Raw genomic sequence first — 25,549 nt, 5'->3', positions numbered from 1 at the left:
GCCTGCTCATGCTGAGGCCACCAGGGCCTTTGTCTGCTGCCTGCAGCCAACCCAGCAGTTATGAGACACCTACTGTGTACCCCGCACTGAGCGTGAGTACAGTCGGGCCCCTGGGAGCTCACAGGCCAGCCAGAGGCAGACATGAGGTGACCTCACTGCATTTCCAGGCCTGGCTACCACAAGCTGGCTCCTCCTTGGAGAAGCCTCTCCCGATGGCCCCTCTGCCCAGCCGTGCCCGGTGCTCCCCTCTGCCACAGCGCAGGTCAGCCTGGGCTCGGACTTTGTCCACCCCTGTGGCTTCTGTAAGGCGAGGGCTTCGTCTGGGTCATCCTTGGATCCCTGGCTCTGTGCAAGGATCCTGGCACATAGTAAGTGCTCAATAAGCACAGGCTGAAGGAAGGCGTGTGCAGGTAGGTCAGCAGCTCACCTCCTTACGGTCTTCGAGGAGGGGCCCCAGGGGTGGAGTTCAGGGTGGGAGCCGGGATAAGGTGTGGGGCGACCTTGGTGTCCTATGTCCTCTGGGGTCTGCCCAGAGCCCTAGGGCTCAGGACCCAGTGGGCAGGGATTTGGTCTGACACACTGCAGGTGTGCCATAAACACCTCTGAGAGTCCAGGTGGACGAAGGTCACACACCCAGCCTCCCTGTGGCCCCTCGAGTGACCACTGTAGCCAGCCCGTGCCTACACCCTGGACACGGGGAGAACACAGCTGCCTGTCAAGGTGACAGAGGTTCTGTCTGTGGTTGGTGCTGCCTGGACAGCAGACCCAGCTCAGCCCAGCCTGGCGGAAGTCCAGTCCCTGGGGACTTCTGTCCAGCCCGGTAGCCCTGGTGTCCCGAGGATGCGGTTCCAGGACTATCTGAGGGCCCACTCCTCCCTGTTTGGGAAAGGGACAGAGGCGAAGGTGGGGTCAGGGATGGCAGAGACGGTCGTGGAAGGACAGAGCCCGCTGCGCGCTGGACGGGGACTTTATTCTGTCCTCTGTCCGAGAGACCATCAGATCAGCCACTCGTGCCTGTCCTTTGCTGATGGGAGGAGCTGGGGACCAGCGAGGGCAGGAATAGATGAAGGTCGCAGAGTTCACGTGAGCCAGAGGCAGGAGAGGACCTTGACCTCAGCCCCCGGCCAGTGTTCCTTCCACGGACCCCTGAGGCCCTTTCACTGGCCTAATGGGGCGGCGCCACAGGCTGTGATCCGAAGAAGTCCCCACATGTCCTGCCGATGCCCGCAGGGGTGCAACACGGCTGCCAGGTACCTGCCATCTCCAGACAGAGCTCCCACCACCTTCTGTGGCCTCTCCACCTGGCCCCTGGACAGCGTGCACCAGGGTGGGGCGGGGGGCGGAGGGCCACGTGGCCACTGCGGCTCCTCCTGGGGAACCTGCTGCCCGCTTCCTGCTGCCTTGCCAGGGAGGCTCCCTGCAGAGCTTCTGGGAAGACTGTCCCCGGATCCTCCTCCAGGCGGAGCCTCCCTGGAGACAGAGCTGTCTGCCTGGGGTTGGTGGCCCTGCTCTCCCATGTGCTGCACTGGGCAGGGCCTGGGGCGCTGGGACCCGCTGTGCCACCCCTCACTACCGTGGCGGTGCTGGCCAGGGTCCAGCAGGGAAACCAAGGGAGACGCTGCCTCTCCACGCATGGACCCCGTGTGCTGCTCCTGGGTTTGGCCGCTGCCTCCAGGAAGTCCTCCTGGGGACCAGGCCTGCAAAGCTCCACCCTGATGGCAGCACCGTCCTGCTGGAGTCCTGCCTGTCCTGCCTCCCAGGTGGACAGCCTGGGGTGGAGTCTGCCCTGCTCCCCCAGCAGCCAGGACTGTCACCCAGCTCAGCAGACCAGTGCCACCGGCCCTAGCTGCTCATGGGCCTGGAACCCGCAGGCCCAGACGTTTCCAGTCCAAACTCTGTGGTTCTGCAGGAACCAGGGAGGGGCCCGGCTTGGCCGAGGGCGCGGGGAGGGCCAGAGGTAGGTCTGGACCGTGGGTCTGGGCTCCTGGGTCCTGTTCGTGGGTCTCAGGCAGCGAGAGTGGGGCCCGACCTGCAGACCTGAGCAGGTGGAGGGTTGGCGAGGGCGGAAGCCCCAGGAGCCTCAGCCCCCCGCTTGGAGGGCTGCGGAACTTCTGAGAGCAAAGGGCTGAGGACAGGCTGCCCAGGGAGGGCTGGGTGTCCGGGTCCAGCTGGCTTCTCTCCGCCCTTCTCCTGGCCCTCACTGCAGTGGGCCTGGGCCAGGGCTCCGGGCTCGCCCCAGAGCTGCGCGTCGGTCTCACAGCCAGGCTCTGTGTCCTCCGTCCTGCCCACCCCTGGCGGGTGGCGGTGTCTGTGGCCCGGAGAGGGCGCCCTGGGGGAGGGGTTCCACAAGTCCAGGGGACCAGGGTGCCGGCCCCGTGCCACCTCCCGGGAGCCTCACTTCCTGCTGGCGATCTTCTTCTTCCGAGCGGAGACCAGGTCGTAGAAGGGGACACGGGTGATGCTGGCCCTGCAGTGAGAGGAGAGAAGGTTCCAGATGGGGTCAGGGGCGGGTGGCCCCGAAAGGACAGAGCCAGGAGGGGCCGGCGTCACTGGCCTTGCCCAGCATCCCACGGGCCGGCCAGAGAGCCGGGGGCAGAGTCTTGGGAACTTGTCCCACAGCGTCCCCGGGCCTGAGGGCAGCCTGGCTGTGGGCCAGCGGACCTCACAGGCTCACTGCCCTGGACGAGGTCTGTCCTCTCTTGGCCTCGATTTCCCCATCAGTGAGGTGGAGACGGGCGGGGTCTGCGGGCAGCCTCACGGGCTGCTCCAAGGCCCGAGTCCCGGGACACGGCCGGCCACGCCTGCTCTCTAGCAGAAGCTCCTGCCCTTGCTCATGTCAGGCCCCGAGCAGCTTGTCACCTGGTACCTTCCAGGTGTCCCTTCCCCCCCTTCTCCTCCATCAGTGGCCGCTGGGGCTTCTGTCCCCTGGACTGTGATGACAGCATCCTACCTTGGCTCTTCAGAACCGGCCCCACGTGGTGGGTGTCCTCACCTGGCACACCCCTCCTACCTACTAGTCCCCGGCTCCCTAGTGCCCCTAGAAGAAACCAAGGCGTGTCGCCGTGGCCACAGTGCCTTTGCCGTCTGATGCAGCATGCTCACTGCTCCGCCCCCACGCGGCTCAGCCTCACCTGGACTCTGGGGTGCTGTCCTGGGAGGCCACCCACTGATCAGCCCTCAGGCTTTGTCTACCTTGGTCCTTCCTAGAAAGCCCCTCCCAGAGGCTGGTGATCTGGCGGGTCACCCTACAGGCCAGGAGCTGGCCGGTGCTCTCCACACAACTCCCCGTGTTCTCACAGCCCCTGGACGCCCTCCCGTGTCCCAGGGCCTGGCATGGTGCCAGGGAAATGCCCGTGGAACATGGGTGGAGGGGACCGGCACCTCAGGAACAGGAGGAGACCTCGGAGCTGGTCCCTTTGCACACAGGGCCGGAAGGCCCAGAGAACCGGGGCCTGCAACAGGGGCCTCACCGGATGGCCTCGATCCACTGGTCCCGCTCCTCGGCGCTGGAGGCCGAGATGCGGTAGGAGCCGTGCCGGCCCTCCACCACCTTGCCCTCGCCGTCTGTCTTGCAGGCCTTGATCTTCTGGCCGCGGCAGCTGGGGTTGTACAGCTCCAGGCAGAACTGGGGGAGCCGGGGAGGGTCAGGGGAGACCCCGGTCGGGCCTCCAGAAGGCTCAGGGAGGTCGAGACCCCCAGGCAAGGCCAAGACCCCCAGGCGAGGCGGGGATCCAACAAGCAGCCCGTGATCCCCACAGGACCCCTGCCACCCCATGGGCGGCTTCCTGTGTCCGGCGGAGGAACGGGGGCTGTCCCTACCCACAGTGATGCCCCAGGCCAACCCAAGCCACTGCCTCCCTGAAGTCCCCACGTGACGGGGAGACGGGGCTCAGGGAAGAGCCAAGCTCCAGTCACCCAGCCACTGGCCTGTGCCCTGGTCCCTGGACCGGGAGGGAGAGGCTGGCCTCCCGAGAGCCCTGCCTCCTGCCCTGTCCTCCCCAGCAGCGCTGGCCCTGCCCACTGGCCTCTCACCGGCTTCTTGGGGTCCTCCACCTTCTCCACCGAGAGGTTCTCCAGGGGGATGATCCCCCGGGGCTCCTTGTCCTACAGGGAGGGAGGGAGGCCAGGCTGGGCAAATGGAACTGAGGCCAAGTGCAGGGAGGGGGCCGGGGTTCCCCAGGCCCGAAGAGGAGTGGCCGTCGCCCAGGGCTGCCCGCTCCTTGCCCAGGTCCTCCTCCCGGCGCCCTGGATTCCCCATCTGTGAAGTGGGTGTGGCCGCGGACCCCGGATCTCCAAGGGTCCCCTCCCTTCACGGCAGGTTCCTGGGGTTTGGAGGGGCAGGGCCGGGGGCAGGGCCGGGGGCAGGGGCAGGGCCAGGGGCAGGGGCGGGCTGCTGGGCTCACAGTGGTGAACTCGAAGTAGTAGAGGCAGTTGTCCGTCAGGATGAACCAGCGCCGCTTCCAGGTCTTCACGCGGCCCCCTGCAAGAGGCCCGTAGCAGGGGAGGTCAGTCCTCCTCCCTTCCTGGCCACCCGTGTTCCCTCCATCCCAGGGCTGGGCCTTGTGTGTGCCTCCCTGGGACCCACCAGAGGAGGGAGAGTCCCCTCACCCCCCGCCCGCCCCTTGCCATCCGCCCACAGAAGCCTCAGCAGCCCCTGCACCCCGGGCTTGTCCCACACTGGGGCTCCCTGGTGACCAGGCCCCCGGAACAGGGAGGCCCTGCCCTGCCATCGCCCTGGGCTCATGCCCTGGCCTGGTGCCTGCGGTCACTCAGTGGGCACTTCACCTTTTATCTGCCTGCCTGGTTCTACAGGATTTGGGGACATTTACCTATTGACCCTCCCGGGTGGGACAGGAGCCCTGTTAACCCCGGTTACAGCCGCAGGACCCGCCGTCTGCCCTGGGCCCTGCCAAGGGGAAGAGCTGAGGCCCAGACCCCAGGGGCCCGATTCTAGGCCCAAACATGACTCAGCCTCTTAAGGGATCACTGTCCCCACTCAACTGCAGAAGCTGAGGCCGGAGCCTGACCGCTGGCCTCTGGTGAAGAGCAGGAGAGTGAGCCCTGGGCGTGTGGCTCTGAGCTGTGCCCCTGCCTGGTCAGGGACCGTGACTGCGAGCTGCCCCCGGCCTGAGAGCAGACGGCAGGGGCTGGACAGAGGACAGACTGGGCTGGGCAACAGGGCTCGGGGGGCGCAGGGGCTGGCACAGGGCTGTGCACCCGTAGACGCTGGGGGCCGCCCTGGCCAAGGGCCTGCTCCAGCACGGAGCCTGCTGCTGCTGCCCCTGCCACGCCCAGCGTCCTGGGTCACACTTCACACTCCCTCCCCTTCCTGCAGGGAAGCCCTCTGCCCCCACCAATCCCCACCGGCTGGCGAGGTGGGTGCCTTGGCTACCTCAGAAAGGCTGGGCTGCAGAGGACTGCATTAGGAGGGCCTGGACAGACGGCACCTCCCTTAGGACGCTCTCTCCAGCTCTCCAGCAGGGAGGGCCGAACTGTCCACAGATGCCTGGGCCCCCTGGTGCCTTCCAGCGTGGCTCCCCGCCACCAGCCCCTCATTCCCAGGACAGAAGAATGAAGGGAGGGTGGATGGGAGGATGGGAGGATGGATGGGTGAGTGGGTGGGTGGGTGGGTGGGTGGATTGATGGGTGGATGGGTGGGTGGATATGTGAGTGGACAGATGGATGGATGGGTGGGGGAATGGATGGGTGGATCAGTGGGTGGATGGATGGGGGGGTGCAGGCCGACTGCCAGGCTGGGGCTCGGGAGACCCAGGGCCAAGCCCCCCAACCCTGGGGCTTGTGAGTGTGTCTGCTGGTTGCCATCCCTGTGGCCACGGTGTGGAGCGGCTGGACCTCTTGGCTCTTACCCAGCTTGAGCAGCCAGCCCTCACGGTCAGGGTTGAAGAAGGTGTGGGTGAGGTCGCCGCCATCGTCCTCAGGGATGGAGAAGGGCTCCCTCTTGATGCTGTCGAAGAGGTTCTGCCAGGAGGGGGAGCGCCCTGGGTGAGCCCCAAGTTCCACCCAGGGCCTGGTGGTCCATGTGACCTCAGCAAGCCACGCCCTTTCCTCTCCTGGTGGCCCGTCCCACCTTTAGGCTCTTCTGGGAGAAACCCTCCCGGTCCCCCAGGCCCATGGGTGCCACCCTTCTGCCATGTCCTTGCCATCCTCCCCAGTGCTACTGCAGGGTGGGGTCAGGGCCTCAGAGGTGTGTGTGACCACCCCCCCACACCCCCACAAACACACACACACCCACATACACACACCCAGACACACCACACACACCCACATACACACCCCCACACACATACATATACACATACATACACTCCCCCACATACACACACCCACATATACACCCCCACATACACACCCCCCCCACACACACTACACCCACACACACACACCCAGACACACCCCCCACCCCCCACACACCCATATACACACACCCAGACACACCACACACACATACCCCCCACACCCCCACACACCTACATACACACACATACACACCCCAACAAACATACACACACACAGACACACCACACCCACCCACATACACATACACACCCACACACATACATATACACATACATACACACCCCCACACATACACACATGCACACCCACATACACACACCCACATATACATCCCCCTACACACTACACCTCCCCACACACATACACATATATACACACATACACACACCCACATGCACACCCATATACACACATCCACATATACACACCCACCCACATATACACACCCACACCCACACACACACACCCCACACACACACACTCACACACACATGCACACACACACCCCCACATATACACACACATACACACACCCACACACATGCACACACATACACACTCACCCACACACACATACACACACAGGCACACATACACATATATACACACATACACACACCCACATGCACACCCATATACACACATCCACATATACACACCCACCCACATATACACACCCACACCCACACACACACACCCCACACACACTCACACACATGCACACACACATACACACACACCCCCACATATACACACACATACACACACACCCACACACACATGCACACACAGGCACACACATACACACTCACCCACACACACATACACACACAGGCACACCTACACATACACACCATACACACACCCACATACACACCCACATACACACACATACATACACATGCACACCCACCGCCCCCCCCACACACACACTCCAGGCGCAGCAGCCAGAGTGAGGGTACCCTCGGGCAATGCCATGGTGGATGGCCCCCTCTTCTGGACAGAACTTTCCAGATGCACACTGGGCTGGCAGAAGGGGAGCCCCGGGCAGGAGGCTGACCACGGCTCTCCAAGGCCCTCTCCCGCCGCCCTGTCTGGTGGGCTCTGACTGTGGGACCAGAAAGCAGATTTCAGTTCTCCGTGGAAGACTTTCTGGCAGCGAGGGCTCTGAAATCTGGGCAGAGCAACCTTGTAGGGTGGTAATGAGCTCCCCGTCACTGGAGGTGAGCAAGTCAGGGCCAGGACCCCTGGGCGGGCAAGCTGCAGCTGCTGGGTTTTCGATCTCCTGTCCTGAGCAACCTGCCCGCCTCCCGAGTGTGTGGGGGGAGCATTCTCGATGGCTGCTCTGCCTGGTAAAGCCAGACAGGATGTTGGCCAAGAGAGTCAACCACTTCCGTTTGCTGCCTCTGTTGCTGTTGATGGTTCCTCGAGATTTTTAATGGAAAATTACCCAAGTCCTGTCTGATTCTCCCAAAGTTCTTAAACACGGTGCTGGCCGGCTGTGTGGTCCTTTGTGACCCAGAGCTCAGGGCCCAGTGGGGGGCACAGGCCAGCATCAGGCTCTCCTGGGCTTAATGGGGGCGGGGCTTGGGCATGTCCCCTGGGCTCAGCCTGGCTGCAGTGCTGGGGCCGTGGGGAGCAGCAGGGACCAGTGTCTCTTGGGGGAGCCCCTGTCCCCAGGCCGGACTGGCCCTGGGAATTTCCAGGTGGCACTGGTGGGGGGAGCAGGGGACTGCAGCAGGAGGGGCCCATTGCAGAGATGTCAGCGCAGACTCGCATTTGAGAGGCTGGGGGGGCAGGGGGAGGGGGCTGGGGGGCGAGGAGGAAGCCTCAGCCTCCACAAACCACAGGGGCCCTGCAGACGCTGTGGTGGCCTGGTGGCCTTATCAGCTTGTGCATTCTACCCCACAAAGAAAGCAGCTCTGCTCGCTGGGCTTCCTGTACCTCACAAACAACGGCTCCCTGCCAGACACCCCTCATCCACTGTCCCCAAAGTACAGGGCCCAGCCACCCTCTCCTGGCTGCGTGGAGTGCAGAAGCCCCCTCCCCCCCCCACCCAGGGGCTCTGCTGGGCCTTTGGTGGCCCCCACTCCCCTCTCTGGGGAGTCACCTCTCTTCGCCTGGTTGCTCAGAGGGGTTGACACCCCGCCCTGGGCTCCAGATGACTCACATCTGGCTGATGGGGACCTGTTGGCTCCTACCACCAGCTGCAGTGACGGTTCAGGGAGGGTCCTGCCACCCAAGCCGGTCGATAGCCTCGATTCTGGACTTAAACAGCGAAGCGACAGGGAAGCTAAGCAAGTCCGAGGCTCAGAGCTGCCCAGGCCATCTCTGGCACAGCTCGGGCACAGCGTGTTTAGGAGGAGAGCCATGGAGGAGGGGGGCTAAGAGATGGAGCCCCCAGGCGGAGCATCGACGTCCCTGAGCCCCAGGAGCTAGCTGAGCCTGAAGCCCACAGTCGGAAGGCTAATTGACCCCTGGTCTTTTCAGCGACATGAGTTGAGATTCCCCCGGCCAAGAAGTCAGGACCCCCGGCCAGCTCAGCCAAGCCTCTGTCCCCAGACTCTGCTTGGCATCTCTGCAGAGGATCCAGCACGGGTCTGGGTCCAGCACGGCCTTGAACTGGGACTTCTCAGAAGCCAGGAGACCGCGGCAGCCTCCTTCCTGGAGCCCAGTGTCCTTGGCTGTCCAGTGGGGATGCGGGAGCTCACCGCCACCAGGACGTGCTCGACACTGTGCTGGGCTCGCGGCCTGCTCTGATCAGAGCCCAGGACGAGGACCCGGGGGCTCAAGGGCTGCCGAGAGCAGAGGACGCCCCGAGCTGGGAGGCCCTCCACCTGGCCACCTCCACTTCCCCACCTGTTCCCGGGTCCCTCGCGGCTCCACCCCTGCACCCCGGCTCCCTTCCTAGTGGCTCCCAGCGAGCACGGTGACCCTCCCAGGTTCCCGCTGAGTGCCAGACACAGCTTCTCAGATGACACTGTGAGTCAGGGTCATTGGCCCTGAGAGCAGATGACATCCACCAGGCCCCCGTGATGGTGCAGACCAGGCCTGCGCGCTCTCTGGTGACGCCCAGGGGAGCTTCGAGGTTGACGGGCCACCCCAGCCACCCCAGGCCCTTGGACGTGCTCAGAGAGGCCAAGTGCTGGCCTGACACGGCCCAGAGGACAGGCAGCCCGGGCTGGACGAGGCTCTGCCCGAGAGGAGAACGAGGCCGGCCAGCGCTCCGGGCGGGTCTGCGGATTTGGAAGCTCAGTTGAGATAAGAGACCCAAAGCCCTGGGAGAAAGTCACAAGCTCTGGACGGATGTGACCAGATGTGGCCGAGTGCTCTCGAGGAAAGGCTGGAACTGGGAAAAGTGCCCAGGGAGGGAGGTGGGAAGAGGGTCCTGGCAAGGACAGCGACCTGGACCCGGGAGAGCTGGCGGCACGGAACTCATCACCTGCCGGCGGCCTAGGTGTGCCGGCCCCAGGCCACCGACCTGGCACGGCTCTGCCTCTGAATTTTAAGAATCCCTCCTTGCAGTGGCCTCCTTGTGACAGGCCTTAGAACCCTGATGCCCGGGGCGGGGGGAGTAGCTTAGACCCCAGTGACCTGAGGCCACCCAGTGGGCAGATGGGGGACATGCGGCCGAGAGCTCCAGCCAGCTCTCAGCTCCCGGCTCTATGTCATGGTCCCTCTGTGACCAACTCTCTCCTCTGGGGACAGAGGTGGCGGAGGGCGGGGGAGGATGCACTCCAGCCCCGAGAGGCCCAGAACGGAGGCCCAGAACCGTCGCAGCCCCGCCAGGCCCTGAGGCAGGAGGACCCTGGTGGGTGCTGGGCCGTGGAGCCGCGGGGCCTCGAGTTCTGGACGGGAACTGGCCGCTCACCTGACCAGGCCTTGCCCCTCCCTCCCTCCCGTGTTTATCGACCCCTGGTTCCGTGTCTCTGTCATCCAAGGCCCTGGACGTGGGGCCCCTGCCACCGTCCTGCCACAGTAGCCACTCGTCAGCTGGCCACACTGGCCCCTCCCCTTCCCGGCCAAGCCAGGCCGGGCCCTGGTGCTGTTTCCTTCCGGAATGTCCTCCCTGCTTCTCTCTGGGAACTCCCAGTCAGGACCGAGGCCAGCTCGGAAGCCACCTCTTCTGGGGAGGTTCCCGGGGGACTGAGCAGTGTCCCTGGGCTTTCACGGCCATGGTCCCCGGGTCCCACGGTTAGTGTGGCATCAGTGAGCCAGGGCGGTCATTCACAGGTAGATCTTCCTGCCAGGCCCTGGACGTGGTCAGGCAGGGCCTGTCCAGCTGTCCGGAGACCTCCTGTGGGCACAGGCCTGGTGCCGTGTGGTGGGAGGGTCATTCACCTAGGGGACAGGAGCTGGGCTCCGAGGGACAAGGGCGGGTGGAGGCTCTGGGGTTCCAAGCGGCAGGCCTGTCTGCGGGGGCGTCCTTCCAGGAAGGTGTGGATGCCGTCGCCCAGCGTCCCCCAGGGCCCTGAATCTGGGAGGCCTGTGGGTGGGCTGGCTCCAGACGTCCTCCCCGGACGGGGCCTGGGAGGACCCACTCCTGGACCAACCGCCTTTATGACCGTCCGTCTCGGGCCTGGCGGGTCCACCTCAGCACGTCCCCTCCAGGCGTGGCCTGTGCCGGGGAGCCCCCCAGGCCATCATCTCAGGACAGGCCCCTCTGGCTGCCCGGGACCCGGGGCCGTGGCCTGACCCTTACCCGAAGCTGCTCCTCGGGCAGGTCACTGCCGTCGTTGATGCCGCGGTTCATGGACACGAAGCGCTCGAAAGGCGGCCTGTCGCGGACGCTGGGGTTGTGCAGGCCCGTGTTGAGCATGATGATGGAGAAGGACAGCACGTAGCAGGTGTCTGCAGGACGCGGTCATGGCGCTGACCTCTGGCCTGCCAGGGCCACTCAGCCCATTCTGCCCCTGGCCCGGCCCCTGCTCTTGCTGGACTCCGTGCACACAAACCACTTTCCCGGCCACCGTCACCCCAGCCGCGCCCCCGGCCCTCCCTGGGCGCCCCACGCCCTCCGTCCTCTCCTCCACTGAACAGTCCCCCCAGCCCCGGCTCCGCCTCCCCCGCCCGGCGGCCCACCGGCCCCTGCCCACTGGAACACTGAGGGTTGGCAGGACTTTGGGGCTTGTCACGTGCTGCTCAGTGACCTTGCTGCCCCCTGGGGAGTATTCCTGTGCTGGGGGCGGGGCCGGCTGGGGCTTTGGGGACCGTGGTCGCTATTCTGGGTCTTTTAGGGAATATTCAGTCCCTGGGCCCAGAGCCAGGGAAGTCCCCAACCCCTTGACCTTCAGCTCTGCATCTGAGGTGAGTCTTTAAGCAGCTCCGGGTCTAGAGCGCGATTCCCCCTCCCACAGCACTGCCCCAGGCTAAGCTCTGGACCTCCCCTTGCGGCCCTGCGAGGCAGGTGCTGTCACCACCTCCATTTCACAGGTGAGGAAACTGAGGCACAAGGAGGTTAAGTCACAGGCCCAAGCTTCCAAACTAACAAACCAGTCGGACTGCGATTCAGATCTGGTGCTCTGAAAAGTCCCTTCCCATGACCTCCTGCAAACTCCTATTCATCCTTCAAAACCCCGTTCAGACCTTGCCACCCCTGGGAAGCCGTCCTGGGGGGCCGCTGACCCCCCTACTCCTACCCTCAGACAGAGGTGATGCTCTAGTCCAGCACCTGTGCCCTCACTCCCTGCCACCTCTCCCCGGGGCGGCTCCGCCTGCAGGCAACCAGCGGAGGCCTGGCCCCGACCTGTGCTCAGCGAGGGCTCCTGAAGGGTCTGGTGCTGGGGGTCCTGAGGGCGGGCCCTGGCGCCCTTGGGGCAGGTCTGCGCCTGGCAGCGTGGAGGGTCCCAGAGCCTCGGCCCCCTCCGCACCTGTGGACTGGAAGACCCCGGGGTTGCAGAGGCAGTAGCGGGCGGCGAAGGCCTCCATCATCCTGTCGATCTTCTGGGCCTCCCCGGGCAGCCGGAAGCTCCAGAGGAACTGCCTGGGGAGGAGGGCGGGGGGCAGCAGAGGGTGGTGGGCAGCAGAGGGCGGGCCCCCGGGGGCCTAGAAAGCCACGGCGCCCACCAGGCCTGTCCCCTTATGGAGTGAACCAGAGAATCTGCAACTGTCTTCCAGGCCCTCACACCCTCAGCCCCCGCCCACGGGGCTCAGGGCTCCCCTGCTCTGGCCACGGGGCCCTGGGCTCTGCCTGTGGCCCCTGGCACGGCCTCCCTGGCTGGGCGCCCCTTGGGCTCTGCACGTTGGTGGTTCCAGTGACAGGTGCAGTCCTGGGGCGAGGGCTGGGCCTCCCAGGGCCCCCGGACCTGCTCACCCAGGCCCTGCTCGATAGGCAGGTGCACGAGTGACCGGACACGGGGCCCCCAGCCCCCTGCTCTTCTCCTCTAAAGGTGTGGGCGGAGGGAGGCCGGGCTTCCTCCCTGCCGACTCCTACTCACCCTTCAACACCCGGGCCAAGCGCCCCTCCCGGAGGCAGCACTTCTCAGCACTCGCCGTGGCCCCTGAGCACTTTCTCCCTGGTCCTTACACCCCTGGGAACCTGTACTGTTCTTGGGCTCTTTTACAGATGAGGAAACCGGGGCACAGAGAGGTTTCTTTTTTGTGACTTGCCCCAGGTCACACAGGGCGTGAGAGGCAGATCTGGGACTGTCCCTGGGCAGTCGGGCTCCAGACGCGTAGGCAGGAGGGTGGTTCTAGGGGTTGGTTGGGGACAGGACAGGCTCCTCGTCTTCATGCCTGACTCTTGGTGGCTGCGGTCTGCTTGTGGGTTCCCATGTCCCCACCCTGCAGACCCTGCCCCCTCCACGGCTCACCTGAGGGCCTGGACGAGGTTGAGGTTGGCAAACTCGTGGCAGTCCACAAAGGCCTGGAGGACCTGCAGGTTGGTGGGGTCCCTGGGAGGGTGGAAGGGACTGTGTACCCACCTCCTGGAGCCGCCCGGGGAGGGGCAGGGAGGGGGTCCGTCCTCGGGTCCCACCAGCACCGTCTCCTCCACTCATGATAGGTTCTGCCCCCCATCACCCCTGGGGACGTGCCTGTGTCCCCCCTTGTCCCCTCCATGTGGGCACAGACCCTGGGGGCCACCAGCCCTGCTCTCCCCCAGGAGCTGGCCTGCCCCGTCCAATCCTTCCTTGATTCCTTCCTGCCTGAGTGACCTGATCAAGGCCCCCGCCGGGGTTTCCTGGGCTGGGCCTTGACAGCCCTGTTCCCCGGGTCCCCCTCTTCCCAGCTCTGAAGCCAGGAAGAGCTGCCCTCCTCCCCCCACCTCCCCCCACCTCGCTCAAGGGGCACATGTCCTCTGGGGAGCTTGGGAGAAGGGGTCTTGGCTTGCTGGCCCAGTTCAACCCTGGCCCCCTACAGTCCACCCCCATCCATCAGCCAGAGGATGGTCACAGACTACTTCTCTGCCCAGACCCTCTACAGACCCCCAACTTGTTTCCTACTACTTCCTTCCTCTGTCTCTTGCTATCTCTGTCTCATCAACGTGCCGTTTCTTGAGCCTGCTTCTGCCCCAGGGCCTTTGCACTGGCTGATATCTCTGCCTGGAATCTATGCACTGCCCATGCCCGTCCTTCTGTGAGTTTCCGTCACCTTCCCTGGGAGCCTTCCTGTCCACACTATTTAAAGCCACAGCCCAAGCCAGGTCCTCAGCTCCTGGACCTCCCTTCCCTTTGGTCTCCACAGAACTCATCATCTTACGACATATTTTACGTGGTGTTGGGATCTGTCCCCCTGGTAGGAACTGAGGCCAGTTTGGTCCGTCTTGGAAACCCAGGACTTACCGCAGTGCCTGGAGCCCAGCAGCCACCGGGCTTGCTCCACACTATGGCGCAGCGCGGCGGGGTGCTGGGTCTGGTCTTTCCCGGGTGGCTCACTCTCCCTCCCCTGCACCCCTTGGTTCCTGGCTCCCTGAGGCCCCAGCCCCTCACCTCTCCCCCAGATAGGTGCCGATGGCCGTCTTGCTGAGGCCCTCGCCCTTATACAGGAACTGGGCGATGTCCTGGACGTCCGGGGTCAGCAGCTTGTGCTCAGTGAGGTACTGGATGCCCTGCAGGTGACATGTGGCCTCTGTGTGCAGCCCCTGCCCCGAGGCAGGCCTGGAGCAGGGAGCCTGTGGCCAGGCCCGGGGCCAGCCTGGTGGGCTCGGTTGTCCCTCTGAACAGGAACTGCCTTTGTGAGCTCCCCAGGCCTGGAGGCTGCAAAGGGCCAGAGTCCCCGCAGGGAACCAGGCTCCTGCCAGGGCTCCCAGGGCCCCGCAGCCCGATGTCCCCCCAACGGGCTTCCCCTGACGGGCTTCAGCGTGTTGCTAAGACTCAGCGATTCCGCCCTCCGTCCCCCCAAAACTCATATTAATTAAAAATAGCCCTTCGCTTGGTCACACAAGTGACCTATGGCCACTGTGAAAAGTTAGAAAAAACCAGCAGAGGGGAGGGACACCCAGGGCCCCCCACGGGAGGTGGGTGGCCGCCGTGAAGGGCCTCCCCTCCCCACGGAGCCCTGAGCCTCGTGTGACTTCACGGAGCCCATGACCCGGGCACTCAGAGCCTGTCATCCAACGTCCAGGAGACCGCGGGTTGTCTCTGGGTTCCTGGGGGACCCCTGAGGGCCTCCTCCTCCTGGACAGGAGGCTTCTGGAAGCCGGCAGAGCAGGGTGCTGGACAGCGAGTGGGGCAGTGTGCGTGTGGCTTGGAGTGTGTGCGTGTGTGCTTGGGTCCCGGTGGATGGGGGCAGGGGCCTGGGATCAGTGACGGTGACGGTGGGCACCCGTGACACTCAGGGCTGTTGGGGAAGAGGCGGCCTCAGCTGACCAGGGAGCTCCCCAGCACTCCAGCCTGGCGCCCCCTGCTGGCTGCCTGTGCCTCCTCCACCGGCCATCGCCTCTGTCCCTGGGGGGAAGGGAGCCCAGCAGCCAGGGCAGGGCGCGGGAGGCCGGTACCTTCGCGGGGTCCATGTTGAACTTCTTCCTTCCCATGCAAAGCTCCTTCTCCTTCTGGGCCATCCGGCTGCGGGAGTGAGGGTGTCAGTGTGGCCGCCCCAGGACCCGGCAGGACCCCCTCCACCTGCCCAGGCCCTTCCTCGGGGGCCTCCAGGACCCCAGGTCCTGCAGCGGAGCCACCTGGGTGAGGAGAGGACAGGGCCCGGCTCTTCCCCGGGGGCTACCAGGCTGGACCCCGAGGGGCCCTGTGGAGCCTGGATGGCGGTGGAGCCCCCGGGGGCCTGGGCGTGGCAGGGCGGTGGGCAGGGGCCTCACCTCTCCTCGGCGCTCTCGAAGCAGTCGATCTGGGCAAACACATCCGCGATCTCCTCCTTCAGCTTCTGCAGGACGGGCGGGGGCAGGGGAGATGGGGCACAGAGGTCAGGCCTGGGGGCGCTGGGACCCTCTGTAACCGCTCCCATCCTGGTGTGACCCGGGCGGGGCCGCTTCCCTGACCTTCATCCTCAGCCCCTAGTCTGAGGGACCCTCCCAACACGTCCCCTCCCTGCTTTCCCATCCCACGAAGCCCCGGCCCCCAACTTGCTTCCTCTGCTGTGCCCCCACCCCACTCTTGTCTGGGGGTGGGAGGTCCGGAGCCCTCCATCCACCCGATTTCCAGTCTTTCCACTTCTCCCTTCTGCAGTGTGGCCACTCCCCGTGCTCCAGCCAAGGCCACCGCCAAGCCCCTTGTGGTTCCCGCAAGCCCAGCCAGGAGCCTGCCCCCCAGCTCAAGTCCCCCCAGGCTCCCTCCTGTCCCCTCAGCTCAAGTCCCCCCACGGCTCCCTCCTGCCTCCGCGGCTCCTGCCCGATGCCCAGGCCCCTCCTCTCTGGCTTCCCTCCAGTTGCCCTAGACTAAGTGCCCACCAGGTGCCAGGTGCCGCGGGGCACCTCTGGAGGCCCTGAGTGGCAGAGGAGAACCTCTCCGCTGCCCACCGGCCACCCCAGCTGGGCAATGGGGAGGTGGCGGCTGGTTCAGCTCCCCCTGCCGGGCAGCAGCATGAGCACTAGCCAAGTCCCCCGAGAGGCACCCGCCCACCCCTCCCAAGACCTGTGGGTGCTGGGGGTGGGGTCTCCCAGGATTAGTCCTGGGGTTCAGGGCCAGCTGAGGGCCTGGGAGCTCATCCGAGGCCAGGCAGCTCCTGTCCGTGTGGTCTCAGCTGGACCCAAGAGGCTTCCCCCGAGGAGAACGGGGTTCACTCACAAGTGTTAACTGAGCACATAGAGGCTCAGGCTCCTGGGCTGGGGTTTGGGGCGGGCAAGGCAGGCCTGGGCTCTGCTTTCCTGGAGCTCAGGGCTACTGGGGGTGGGATCGTGGCCATCAGAGGCCAGTGAGACGGCAGGATATTATCAGACAGTGGTACAGAAAGCCCGGCGTGGGGCGGGCGCCCACAAGATGCCAGCTGAGGGAGATTCTGTGGATCTTAAGTGCACACATGGGGCGGGCCGGGCAACGGTCACCAGGGTGGTCAGGGCAGCTGGAGAGGAGGGGGAGGGAAAGGAAGAGAAGGAGAAGCCGCGAGGGGCGCCGGGAAGGGCCTGGGGCCGCGGGACCTGCCACGCATAGCTCAGAGGCAGGACCCGCTAAGGCGACCGGAGAAACCCCCGGTGGGGTCTGGAAGCCTGGTGACGAGTGGCCGTCCAAGAAACTGGCAAGTGCTCGGCACACTTGGGTGCTATTTTGACCAAAGGGTCCACCCCTCCAGGGGAGGAGGCCTGATTGGGGCCCCTGGGCTGGGACTGGACCCCCCGCCCCGTGTGCTGGAGTGGGCTCAGCTTCCTGCCATGGCTCCCCCGCCCCTGCCTGGCCGGCCCCTGAGCCTGGGCAGTTCCGGGGACTTCCGGGCTGTGCTGGTCTCCCGCCCCTGGCTGGGCTCTCTGATCAGGGGGTCAGAGCCAGCAGGGAGGGCCCCGCGTGCAGCTCGCGCCCTGCACACCTGGATGTCCTCCAGGAGCTGGTCCCGGTGCCATCTGATCCTCTGCAGCTCCTCGGCCTCCCCACTGCTCAGCTCGGCTGCGTCTGCAGAGAGAAGACCCTGGTGCTCCCCTCCCCTGCAGAGCCCGGGGCTCGCTGGCCCTGCACCCAGGCTGGACGCCACCCCGCCAGAGGCCCTCCCTGAGCACTGTCCTGAGCTGTGCAGTGTTCCCACCCCCATAGAGACTCCGCAGGGCTCTCGTGCGCGGTGACCCTCGGGCCCCTCCCCTCAGACTCGGCCGGTGGAGCCAAGGAGCACCTAGGATCCGGCAGTCCCGCGTAAGTGCTGAGCGCATCCCACCTGGGGCTGTCACCCGCGCCTCATGGCTCACAGGACTGTGACTCACTCACTGTTTTATTTGCACCCACAGGAAGCACCTTTCCACTTTCCTCCCACCTGTTGGCAGGGCGCAGGCCCACGGCCATGCCCAGCAGCAAGGGAGGCTGGGAAATGGGCCCCTAGGAGGGCGGCCTGATGCCCTTGCCATGCCGATGGGAGAACTGGACTGGGGGACGATTTACAGTCCCTGCTCCTAGACACTGAGGCTCAGAGAGGAGGGGGCCTGGCCCAGGTGCCCCAGGGACAAGGTTGCCGCTCCGGGTTGGGCCCTGGGGGTGGGCTGGCCGCGCTGTCACCTGGAAGTGAACTAAACGAGGCGCGTGGCTGTGGCGGGTCCGTGAGGCGCCACGGGGATGCCCATGTGGTCCTATCCCAACCACTGCACTCTCTGGTCGGGAACTCCGGGACTCCCTGTCCCTTAGGGAGAAACGTCCCCTTCCTGGCCCTGGGGCTCCGTAGTGTCCCCAGTCCCGGCCTTCGTGCCCACCATTATCCACAGAGCCCCCCGTCCAGCTGCTGCTCCCACCCCAAAGGATCAGCCCTCGGTCCCACCTCCCGCTCGGCCCAGGCCAACCCTCCTCTCGGGATGCCTTCCCCTGTCTGTTCATCCCAATGTCCTGTCCCAGCCTTAGAAGGTGCTGGTCACACTTCTCAAAGGCTTCACAAGGACAGACCTCACCTCCCCTGAGTGAACATGGAGAGAACACCCCGTGACTCCCGCGCCCCACTGCATTGCCTGAGCAGCCACCTTGGACTCTCCACAGGGAACGGAACCGCAAGGAGCCAGAGGCCTAGTCCCCAGGCCACCAGGTGGGGCCACCTCCTTCCTTGGACTATTTTCTGAGAGAACACTGAGTTTTGAGAACACTTTGGTCGCTGTTATTCTGGTCTCTTTGTTACAGCAGCTAAACCTGAGCCTGACTAACCAGTGTCCTTACCTGTGAAATGTGAGCACAGTCTTACCTCAGAGGGTGGCTGTCAGGAATGTCAAACACCCACAAGTATCCAGCACATAGGAAGGTCCAGCCCGTGCATAGTGCCCAGCTGTCCTCCTCAGGAACAAGCCACCCGTCCCCCCACTGCTGGGGTGCACCTTGCCCATGACTCACAGCCAGGTCCCTCCCTGGGAATTAGCTGGCTCAGCCCAAGGATGTCCCCTCCCAGGGACAGCCACTCCACTAAAAGTGCAGCCCCCTCCCCTCATTTCTGACTTGACCCAGTTTTCAGGCCCTCCCCTGTAACACTGTGGCAAAGATCTATGGTGACAACTTCCTGTTCTTTGTAAAAAAGCACCTGTGACCTATTGCCCCACCTATTGGGGGGACGGGGATCTCCACATATTTTGAGGATGTTGGCCACAGGACCCAGGCTGACAGGGGCACTTAGGACAGAAGTGTCATCTGGGTCCCATCAGAGTGGGGCCTACAGAGGCCAGATCTTGAGCAGGGCTCTGGCTGGGTCCAGCCTGCCCAGGGTCCACCTGGTTCACGGCCACTTTCCTGGTCTATAGACGTGGGGTTGGAGTGGACGTTGGTCCTGGACCTCACGCTGGCACTATGGGGCCCCGTCATTGCTGGGGGAAGGCTGTGGGGAGCCCACGGCGCTGCCCCAGGCCCAGCTAAGAGTGAGTAAAGCGTGAGGCCATGTCCTGGGGGCAGGGCAGGGTGATCACTGCCCCTGGGGCCCACTCCCCCATGTGACCCTGGGGACCACAGCTCTGAGCTGGCCACCAGTCTGGAGGGTGACCGCGGAGCCCACCCCTAGCCAGGGAAGGTGTCTGCACTGCAGCGCTGGGCGTGGGCTCTCAGCCAGCCCCTCGAAAGGGCTCGGACCGTCGTCCGGCAGGTAGGTTCCTGTCCTGTGTGGGGACCGAGGACAGAACAGGCACAGCCAGGTGGACCCCTGGGATCAGACGACTCTCCTGCCCCTGTCAGAACAGAGTCAGAGGGGACCTGGCCATCAATGGTGACAGCGCGTTCAGCGAACAGATGAGCCAGGGGAGCACGGGGTGCGGAGGCCCTGGGGAGGCCCAGGCTCTTGGGAGAGCTTGGGGTCCTGCCCCTTGTGACCTCATGAGGAGGGGGAGACCCCCAAGCCTGGTGACAGGTGGTTGGTCAGTGCTGGGCTCGAGGAGAAACTGCAGATCTGAGAGCCAGAGGCCTGCGGGAGGTGTCCCCGAGACAGTGGGCAGGAGACCCGGAGGGCAGCGCTGTGGGCGGCACCTGGCCACCCACTGCCTGTGGAAAGAAGGGGCCGGAGAGAAGGACAGACACTTTCGTGGGCAGCAGCGAGTGGCTGGCGTCCTACCAGGGCCAGGAGGAAGGAAGCCTGGGAGCAGGTGGTCGGGAGGGGAGGGGTGCCCTGGGGTGGGCAGAGTGGGAGGCTTCTGTGCACGACACTCATGGTCCTCCAAACGTCCTCGCAGGACACACAGAACCACCACCTGACACCAGGGCCTGGGCCAGCCTCCTCCACCAGGGCCTGGGCCAGCCTCCTCCACCAGGGCCTGGGCCAGCCTCCTCCACCAGGGCCTGGGCCAGCCTCCTCCACCAGGGCCTGGGCCAGCCTCCTCCACCAGGGCCTGGGCCAGCCTCTGCCGGGCCGCCCTGTGGGGTACACAGGTGTATGAATGGAGGAGCCTCGTGCCCTGGGGGAGGCTCTGGCCCCATGCCCCAGGGCACCCCCAGCCACTGTCACACTGAATGTCTAACCACTGAGTGGACACTGAACCGCGGTTTCTCCAGAAGGCCAAGCCGCAACGAGGTGGCCAACAGATGCCACTGGACCTCTGTAAGACCACTAACCTGCCGGGAGCCGCAGGTGTCCTGACCCCGGACGTGTGTGCCTTTCTGTCCACAGAGCCTGGGCCAGTGCCACGTCCAAGTGCTTACAGAGAACACTGCGTGACGTCACACTGTGGTGTGCAAGGGACCCTTCAGAGTAAAGGTAGCTGGGGTGAGCCTATGTCCCTGGGACCCACCAGTCCTCACACGTGTCACCACTGGAAGGCACTGTCCTGATGGATGGCAGTGGAGGTGCAGCCTGGCCGCCTGCCTGGTGGGGGACCTGCCTGCCCTGAGCTAGGTCCCACACACCCTGAGCCAGGCCCCCACCTCGAGCTAGGCCCTGCCCACCCTGAGCCATGCCCCGCCCACTGTGTGCTAGGCCCCGCCCACTGTGAGCTAGGCCCTGCCCACCCTGAGCCATGCCCCGCCCACCCTGAGCCATGCCCCGCCCACTGTGTGCTAGGCCCCACCTATACTGAGCTAGGCCCCGCCCATCCTGAGCTAGGCCTCTCGCAGGGCTTAATGGGCACAGGGGCCAAAGGCAGGAGGGAGACTGCCCCACGTGTGGCACCTCCTGGTGACCCCCCGGGAGCTGCTTTTTGTCCCTGCAATGCTGCACTGTCTAGAGGTCCTGCTTCCCACTGGGAGACAGGGGCTGGCAGGGCACCAGGCACGAGTCCCGTGGAGCTGTGTTTTTACAGTAGACGGACCCGGGACCTTTACTTTTTTTACTGGTGCTGAGCATTGAACCCAGGGCCTCACACGTGCGAGGCAGACGCTCCGCCGCTGAGCCCCGCCCCAGTCTCCCACGGAACTTTCTACGCTCATGGACACCTGCGCGTGCCTGCAGCTCTGTGCACAGTGTCACCTGGTCCTCGTGACTCTATAGTAGGTATTTTCCATTTTAAGACACGGAGGCTCAGAAGGGTGACATGGCATGCTCTGGTCACACAGCCAGATTGTGGCCTTGCTGGGCAGTGCTGGGATCTAGTCCCAATTCACTGACACCGAGGCTCTGCTCAGGGCCGCCGGGTTCTCAAGGGGGACATGGAGACTTGGAAGGCAAAAGGGCCGTCTGCATGACAGGGACATGGCGGGGAGGCGGCGCGAGGGGCTGGCCTTCTCTGCCCAAGCTGGGTGGTGGGTCCAGACCACCCCTCCGGGCTCTCCTGAGCTCTGCTCTCACCTCTGCTAATGGGCCAGAGACTCGCGTCCCCAGTCCCAGCTGCTTCTGAGCTTCCAGCGCACGTCCCTGCTCACGGGCCACCGTGTTTGTGTCCTTGAGCACTGGAAGGAGTCCCTCGCTCCCAGGAGCCCGGACGCCCTCTGTCCTGCCCCCTCCTTCCCCTCCCACCTTGCCCCACCCTGACCACCATCATCTCCTTGGAACGCCTGCCGGGTTCCCCTGTCTCCCTGTGGCCCTCTGCTGTCCTACCCCAGTGTCCCATGACGTCCTGTTGTCCTGAGGACAGAAGCCCCAGGTCCTTCTGGACTCAGCAGCCCACGGTGGCCTCCCCACCTCCTCCCTGGCTGCCCTACGCCCTTGCGTCCACACGCCCTTCCTCCGTCGGTCAGCTCCGCCCACTCCCCAGTCTCCTCTCAGCCAACCTCCTGTGCTGTTGAGCCCCATCCCCTCCTGCCCCCTTCTCATTCCTCGCTGCGCTTCTGGGGTGGGCGTGGCTCATGAGCCAGCCGGGCCAGGGGTTAAGGAAAGGGGCACTTGCTGAGCGCCTACTGTGAGCTGGGCCCTGCGTGCTCCCTGCTGTCCCGTCCACTCCTCCTGCATGACTCTGTAGGAAGGTGTTTCCAATCTCATCACACAGGTGAGGCACCTGGGGCTCAGAGAGGTTGAGAGAACTTCCAAGGCAACACAGCCGGGAGGTGGCAGAACTGGGACTCACACCTGGGCCTATCTGGGGTCCTCCCCTGCTGTCACGGGCTTGGGGCCTGCGGGACCCAAGGGTCTCTGACCCTTCATCTGTTAAAGGTGGAGTGTCCTCCCCGCTCCACTCTGAGGACACTGAGGTTCAGGGACGAAGACGAGGACACTGCCCAAGAGCGGCCACCTGTGATTCCAAGACTGGTGGTGGTGACATTACTGTCACCCTGTGGGCTCATGGGAGATGTGTTTGTGATAATCAAAATACACACAAATAGCGCGGTCCCAATCCCACTGGCCACGGGCCACTCCCTCCTGGCCGGGCCTGCGGCTGCCTGGTGCCTGGGGCAGCTGTGTGCCCGCCCCCGCCCCGGTGCCCGCCGGCACCTCTGCACTTCCCTGTCGCCCTTCCTCTTTCCTTCTGTATTTTTAGAAACCTTTGCGCTTGTGGCCCGGCTTCCAGGACAGCTGGGCCACTTCCCCTTCCCGGGCCCAGGCAGGAGGCCCTGCAAGTCCCAGCGCAGGAGGGGGTCGCCCCGCCACCCCCACGCCCGGCGGGCACCCCTGTGTCCGGCTGTGCAGCCGCCACGGGGTCTCCTACGGTTGTCACCTTCCCACAGGACCCTGGGGAGGGGCCTGACCTGCTTCCCTAAGTCACACCACTCCCCACACGTCCCCTGCAGGAGGCGGGGGCAGCACTGGGGACCTTGGCTGCCACACTGTCCACACTAGAGGTAGAAGGGCCAGCAGGAGCCCGGGAGGCTGGCCCCAGAGTCCACCTCCTGACCCGGAGTCCCCGATCACCCCACCTCCCGGGTCCCCAGGTCTGCCCACTGCCGTGTCCTGCTCAGAGCCCGCAGAGCCTGTCCCCTCTTCCCACCGGCCCGCACCTGGGCCAGCAGCTGCCCCACAGGAAGGCGGGCGGCAGGGACGGTGCTGTCCCAGCATCACACGGCCCCAGGAGGGTGGTCACAGAATGAATGGAGGAGGAGAGACGGCCACGGAGCGCTTCCCCCAGGGCCGCGGAACCAGGCAGCACCCCCTTCAGCCGGGCCTCCCGCCCCCGCGCCCGCCCTCCGCTCCCGGCTCCTGCCCTGGCGCTGCTCCTTACTGCCAGGACCCGGCCACCAGGCCACCCCGGAGCCCCGGGTTCCTTGTCTGCACCCTGGGGACAGCCATCCCTGGGACGTCCCTAGGTGGGACCCAGAAGTAATGACGGTGCGCGGCCGGCTGCGGCCCGGCTCACCCTCCACCTCCACATCCGCTGAGTGACCTCGAGCCCAGCCCTGCCCTCGCCGCCTCTCCTCTTGCCTTCTAGCTGTCCCCTGAGCTGTGGTCACAGCCCGTGCAGGACGGAGCCAGTGGCCCCAAAAGCCCACAGGAGCATTGGAGGCAGGAGGGAGGCAGAAGCCGGGGGAGGCCAAGTCCTCCAGCCTCCGCCTCCCGAGGCCGTCCCCTCCTGCCTGTTGTTGAAAGGGACAGAGGTTTTCCTGCCCCGTCCCCAGAGCCCCCGGGCTTCGCCTCTGGGCGGCCATGTGCTGCTGCTGGTGAAGGTCAGGGTCACCCGCACCTGGGGCACCGGACGCTCCTGCAGCCAGTGCCGTCTTCTAGGTGAACCTTCCGGGACACCAGGCGCAGGGACGTGGCCCCTTTCTCAGCCCCAGCCCTGGACCTTGGGGGCGGCCATTCCTTTAGCCTGGAACGTTCTTTCCCCAGACGCCCTGCAGGCCACTTCTGCCCCCCTTCTCTGGTCAGTGGTGTCCTCCCCGGGGGCCATTCCCCTGCCCTCTCCCCATCCTGCTGTGCCACTTGATCTCCCGTGGGCCACCAGCAGACACTGGCCACCGAAGTCTATTTGTCATCTATGTCCCCCGGAGCAGAAGCCCAGGGGGCTGGGACGGTGCTGCTCTGCCCACGCCCTGAGGCAAAAAGGTCCTGCCTTTCCCACCGTGTGACAATCAGGACACCATGGGACAGGTCCCTGCCCACCCTGCAGCAGAGGACACAGAGGACACAGAGGCCCCAGGGCTGTGGCGCTTACCTGGGTGACACAGGTCCATCCCAAGGCCCTGGGGGAAGGTGGCCCTGCTCCCGGGCGTTAACCCCGCAGCTGCTTTGGTGGCCAGGCGGGGAGTGTCACCTGGCTGTGCCAGCCTCCTCCGGCCCCGCCCAGCCCACGTGGGAGGAAGTGGCGGGGTCTGCAGCGGCACTTCCTCCATCAGTTCTGCCGGGGACCTCTGCTTGTGGGGTGTGAGCACGGAAGGGACCGCAGGGAAGAGAGCGAGGGGCATAAAGAGACAGACAGACGGAAGGAAACACCCAGGCGCCACATGCACCCCGGGAGGACTGCTGGGGACAGCACCTGCTCCCCCAGCTCTGCATTTGCCCAGGAGCCCGAGGCAGGCCAGGGGTGTCCCGTCCTGGCTGAGCCCCGGATGTTCCGCTCCCGAAGCCCCTTTCATCGGCTCCCACTTGAGAAAAGTCACGTTAACAGAGCACCAGGGAGGGCTTCCTGCTCGCTTCAGAGACGTGTGGCTTCTTCCTGTCGAGGGATGGGTGGGGAGTAGGTCCTGTTTCCCCTTTCTCTCGGGCTGCTGGGAAACTCTTCATCAAATCTGAGGTTCATCCAGGCTGTGCTGACAGCATATGGACCTCGGGCCGTTTGACTCCCAGCTCTGCCACTCAGGACCCGTGTGAGCTTGGGCCAGTCTGCACTGAGCCTCGTTTTGCTGACCTGTACAAGGGGGGTGATAATACTCGCCCCAGGGATATGGCCGAGATGGCCCGAGTTGATGTGTGTGGGGTGCTTGGGACGCGGTAGTTGCTCCAGAAACTCTTCCTCCTCTTGGCTTCAATTTTCTTCGTTGGTTAAAACTCACAATTGATTTGCTGGAGCCTTTTCTGCAGCTTGATTGAAATTCTTCATGGAAAAAGGTGCAGGTTAAGAAATACCCACCAGCAGACGCTCATCCGGGAACCCCACGACCCGTGGGGTCTGTTCATCTGCTTCCCCATTCTGTGGAGGCCTCTGAGGGTGAGGCCACCCTGGGTCCCAGCCTCTGACAAAACGTGGAGAGAGCGAGGGCATTCAGGTGCCGAGTGCCTCACGGAGTGGGGAGTGGGGGAGGGGGAGGGGATGGAAGGTTCCGGAGAAGGTGCGGTCGGGGCAGGAGCCAGCTCCGCTCCTCCTTGGCACCGGCTGCTGATGCCAAGGTTACTCCTCCCCTGGACCCTGGGCTGGCCTTCAGTCTCTGCCCGTGGAGACAGGCCCAGCGTCCCC

The 25,549-nt window shown here is 64.8% G+C and overlaps 1 protein-coding gene across 5 annotated transcripts; it reads right to left on the bottom strand.

Annotated features, from left to right (window-relative positions):
* Positions 1–951: 951 nt before the first annotated feature.
* Positions 952–24,758, bottom strand: Cyth4 (cytohesin 4). 5 transcript variants are annotated; one of them, XM_046429293.2, is made up of 14 exons: positions 24,311–24,758; positions 20,409–20,537; positions 17,227–17,309; positions 15,569–15,633; positions 15,254–15,320; positions 14,247–14,365; positions 13,131–13,211; positions 12,189–12,301; positions 11,021–11,169; positions 5,868–5,979; positions 4,404–4,480; positions 4,033–4,104; positions 3,471–3,625; positions 952–2,467 (listed from the first exon to the last, which is right to left on the bottom strand). In XM_046429293.2, the coding sequence occupies exons 1-14, from the start codon at positions 24,729–24,731 to the stop codon at positions 2,395–2,397; spliced, it is 1,716 nt and encodes a 571-aa protein (XP_046285249.1). In that variant the 5' UTR covers positions 24,732–24,758; the 3' UTR covers positions 952–2,394. The 5 variants fall into 5 exon arrangements, with proteins under 5 accessions (XP_046285249.1, XP_046285252.1, XP_046285251.1 ...); XM_046429296.2 differs by lacking the exon at positions 20,409–20,537 and adding an exon at positions 18,568–19,841 and having other exon boundaries at positions 24,311–24,749; XM_046429295.2 differs by lacking the exon at positions 24,311–24,758 and adding an exon at positions 18,568–19,841 and having other exon boundaries at positions 20,409–20,534.
* Positions 24,759–25,549: the final 791 nt, after the last annotated feature.

Source organism: Marmota monax, unplaced genomic scaffold, assembly GCF_021218885.2.
Source record: "Marmota monax isolate L192 unplaced genomic scaffold, Marmota_monax_Labrador192_F-V1.1 WCK01_AAM20220418_F8-fsc00051, whole genome shotgun sequence".
Classification (NCBI taxonomy): domain Eukaryota; kingdom Metazoa; phylum Chordata; class Mammalia; order Rodentia; family Sciuridae; genus Marmota; species Marmota monax.
Note: the sequence above shows the minus strand (reverse complement) of the source record. Positions and strands in the feature narration are given on the sequence as shown.

Excerpts from the sequence above, each read along its gene's own strand:
- Cyth4 (XM_046429293.2), bottom strand. The coding sequence starts at position 24,731 with ATGAAAGGGGCTTCGGGAGCGGAACATCCGGGGCTCAGCCAGGACGGG. Across the intron at positions 4,105-4,403 it reads ACTACTTCGAGTTCACCACT|GACAAGGAGCCCCGGGGGAT; the intron begins GTGAGCCCAGCA and ends CCCTCCCTGTAG. Across the intron at positions 3,626-4,032 it reads TGGAGGACCCCAAGAAGCCG|TTCTGCCTGGAGCTGTACAA; the intron begins GTGAGAGGCCAG and ends CGGCTCCCCCAG.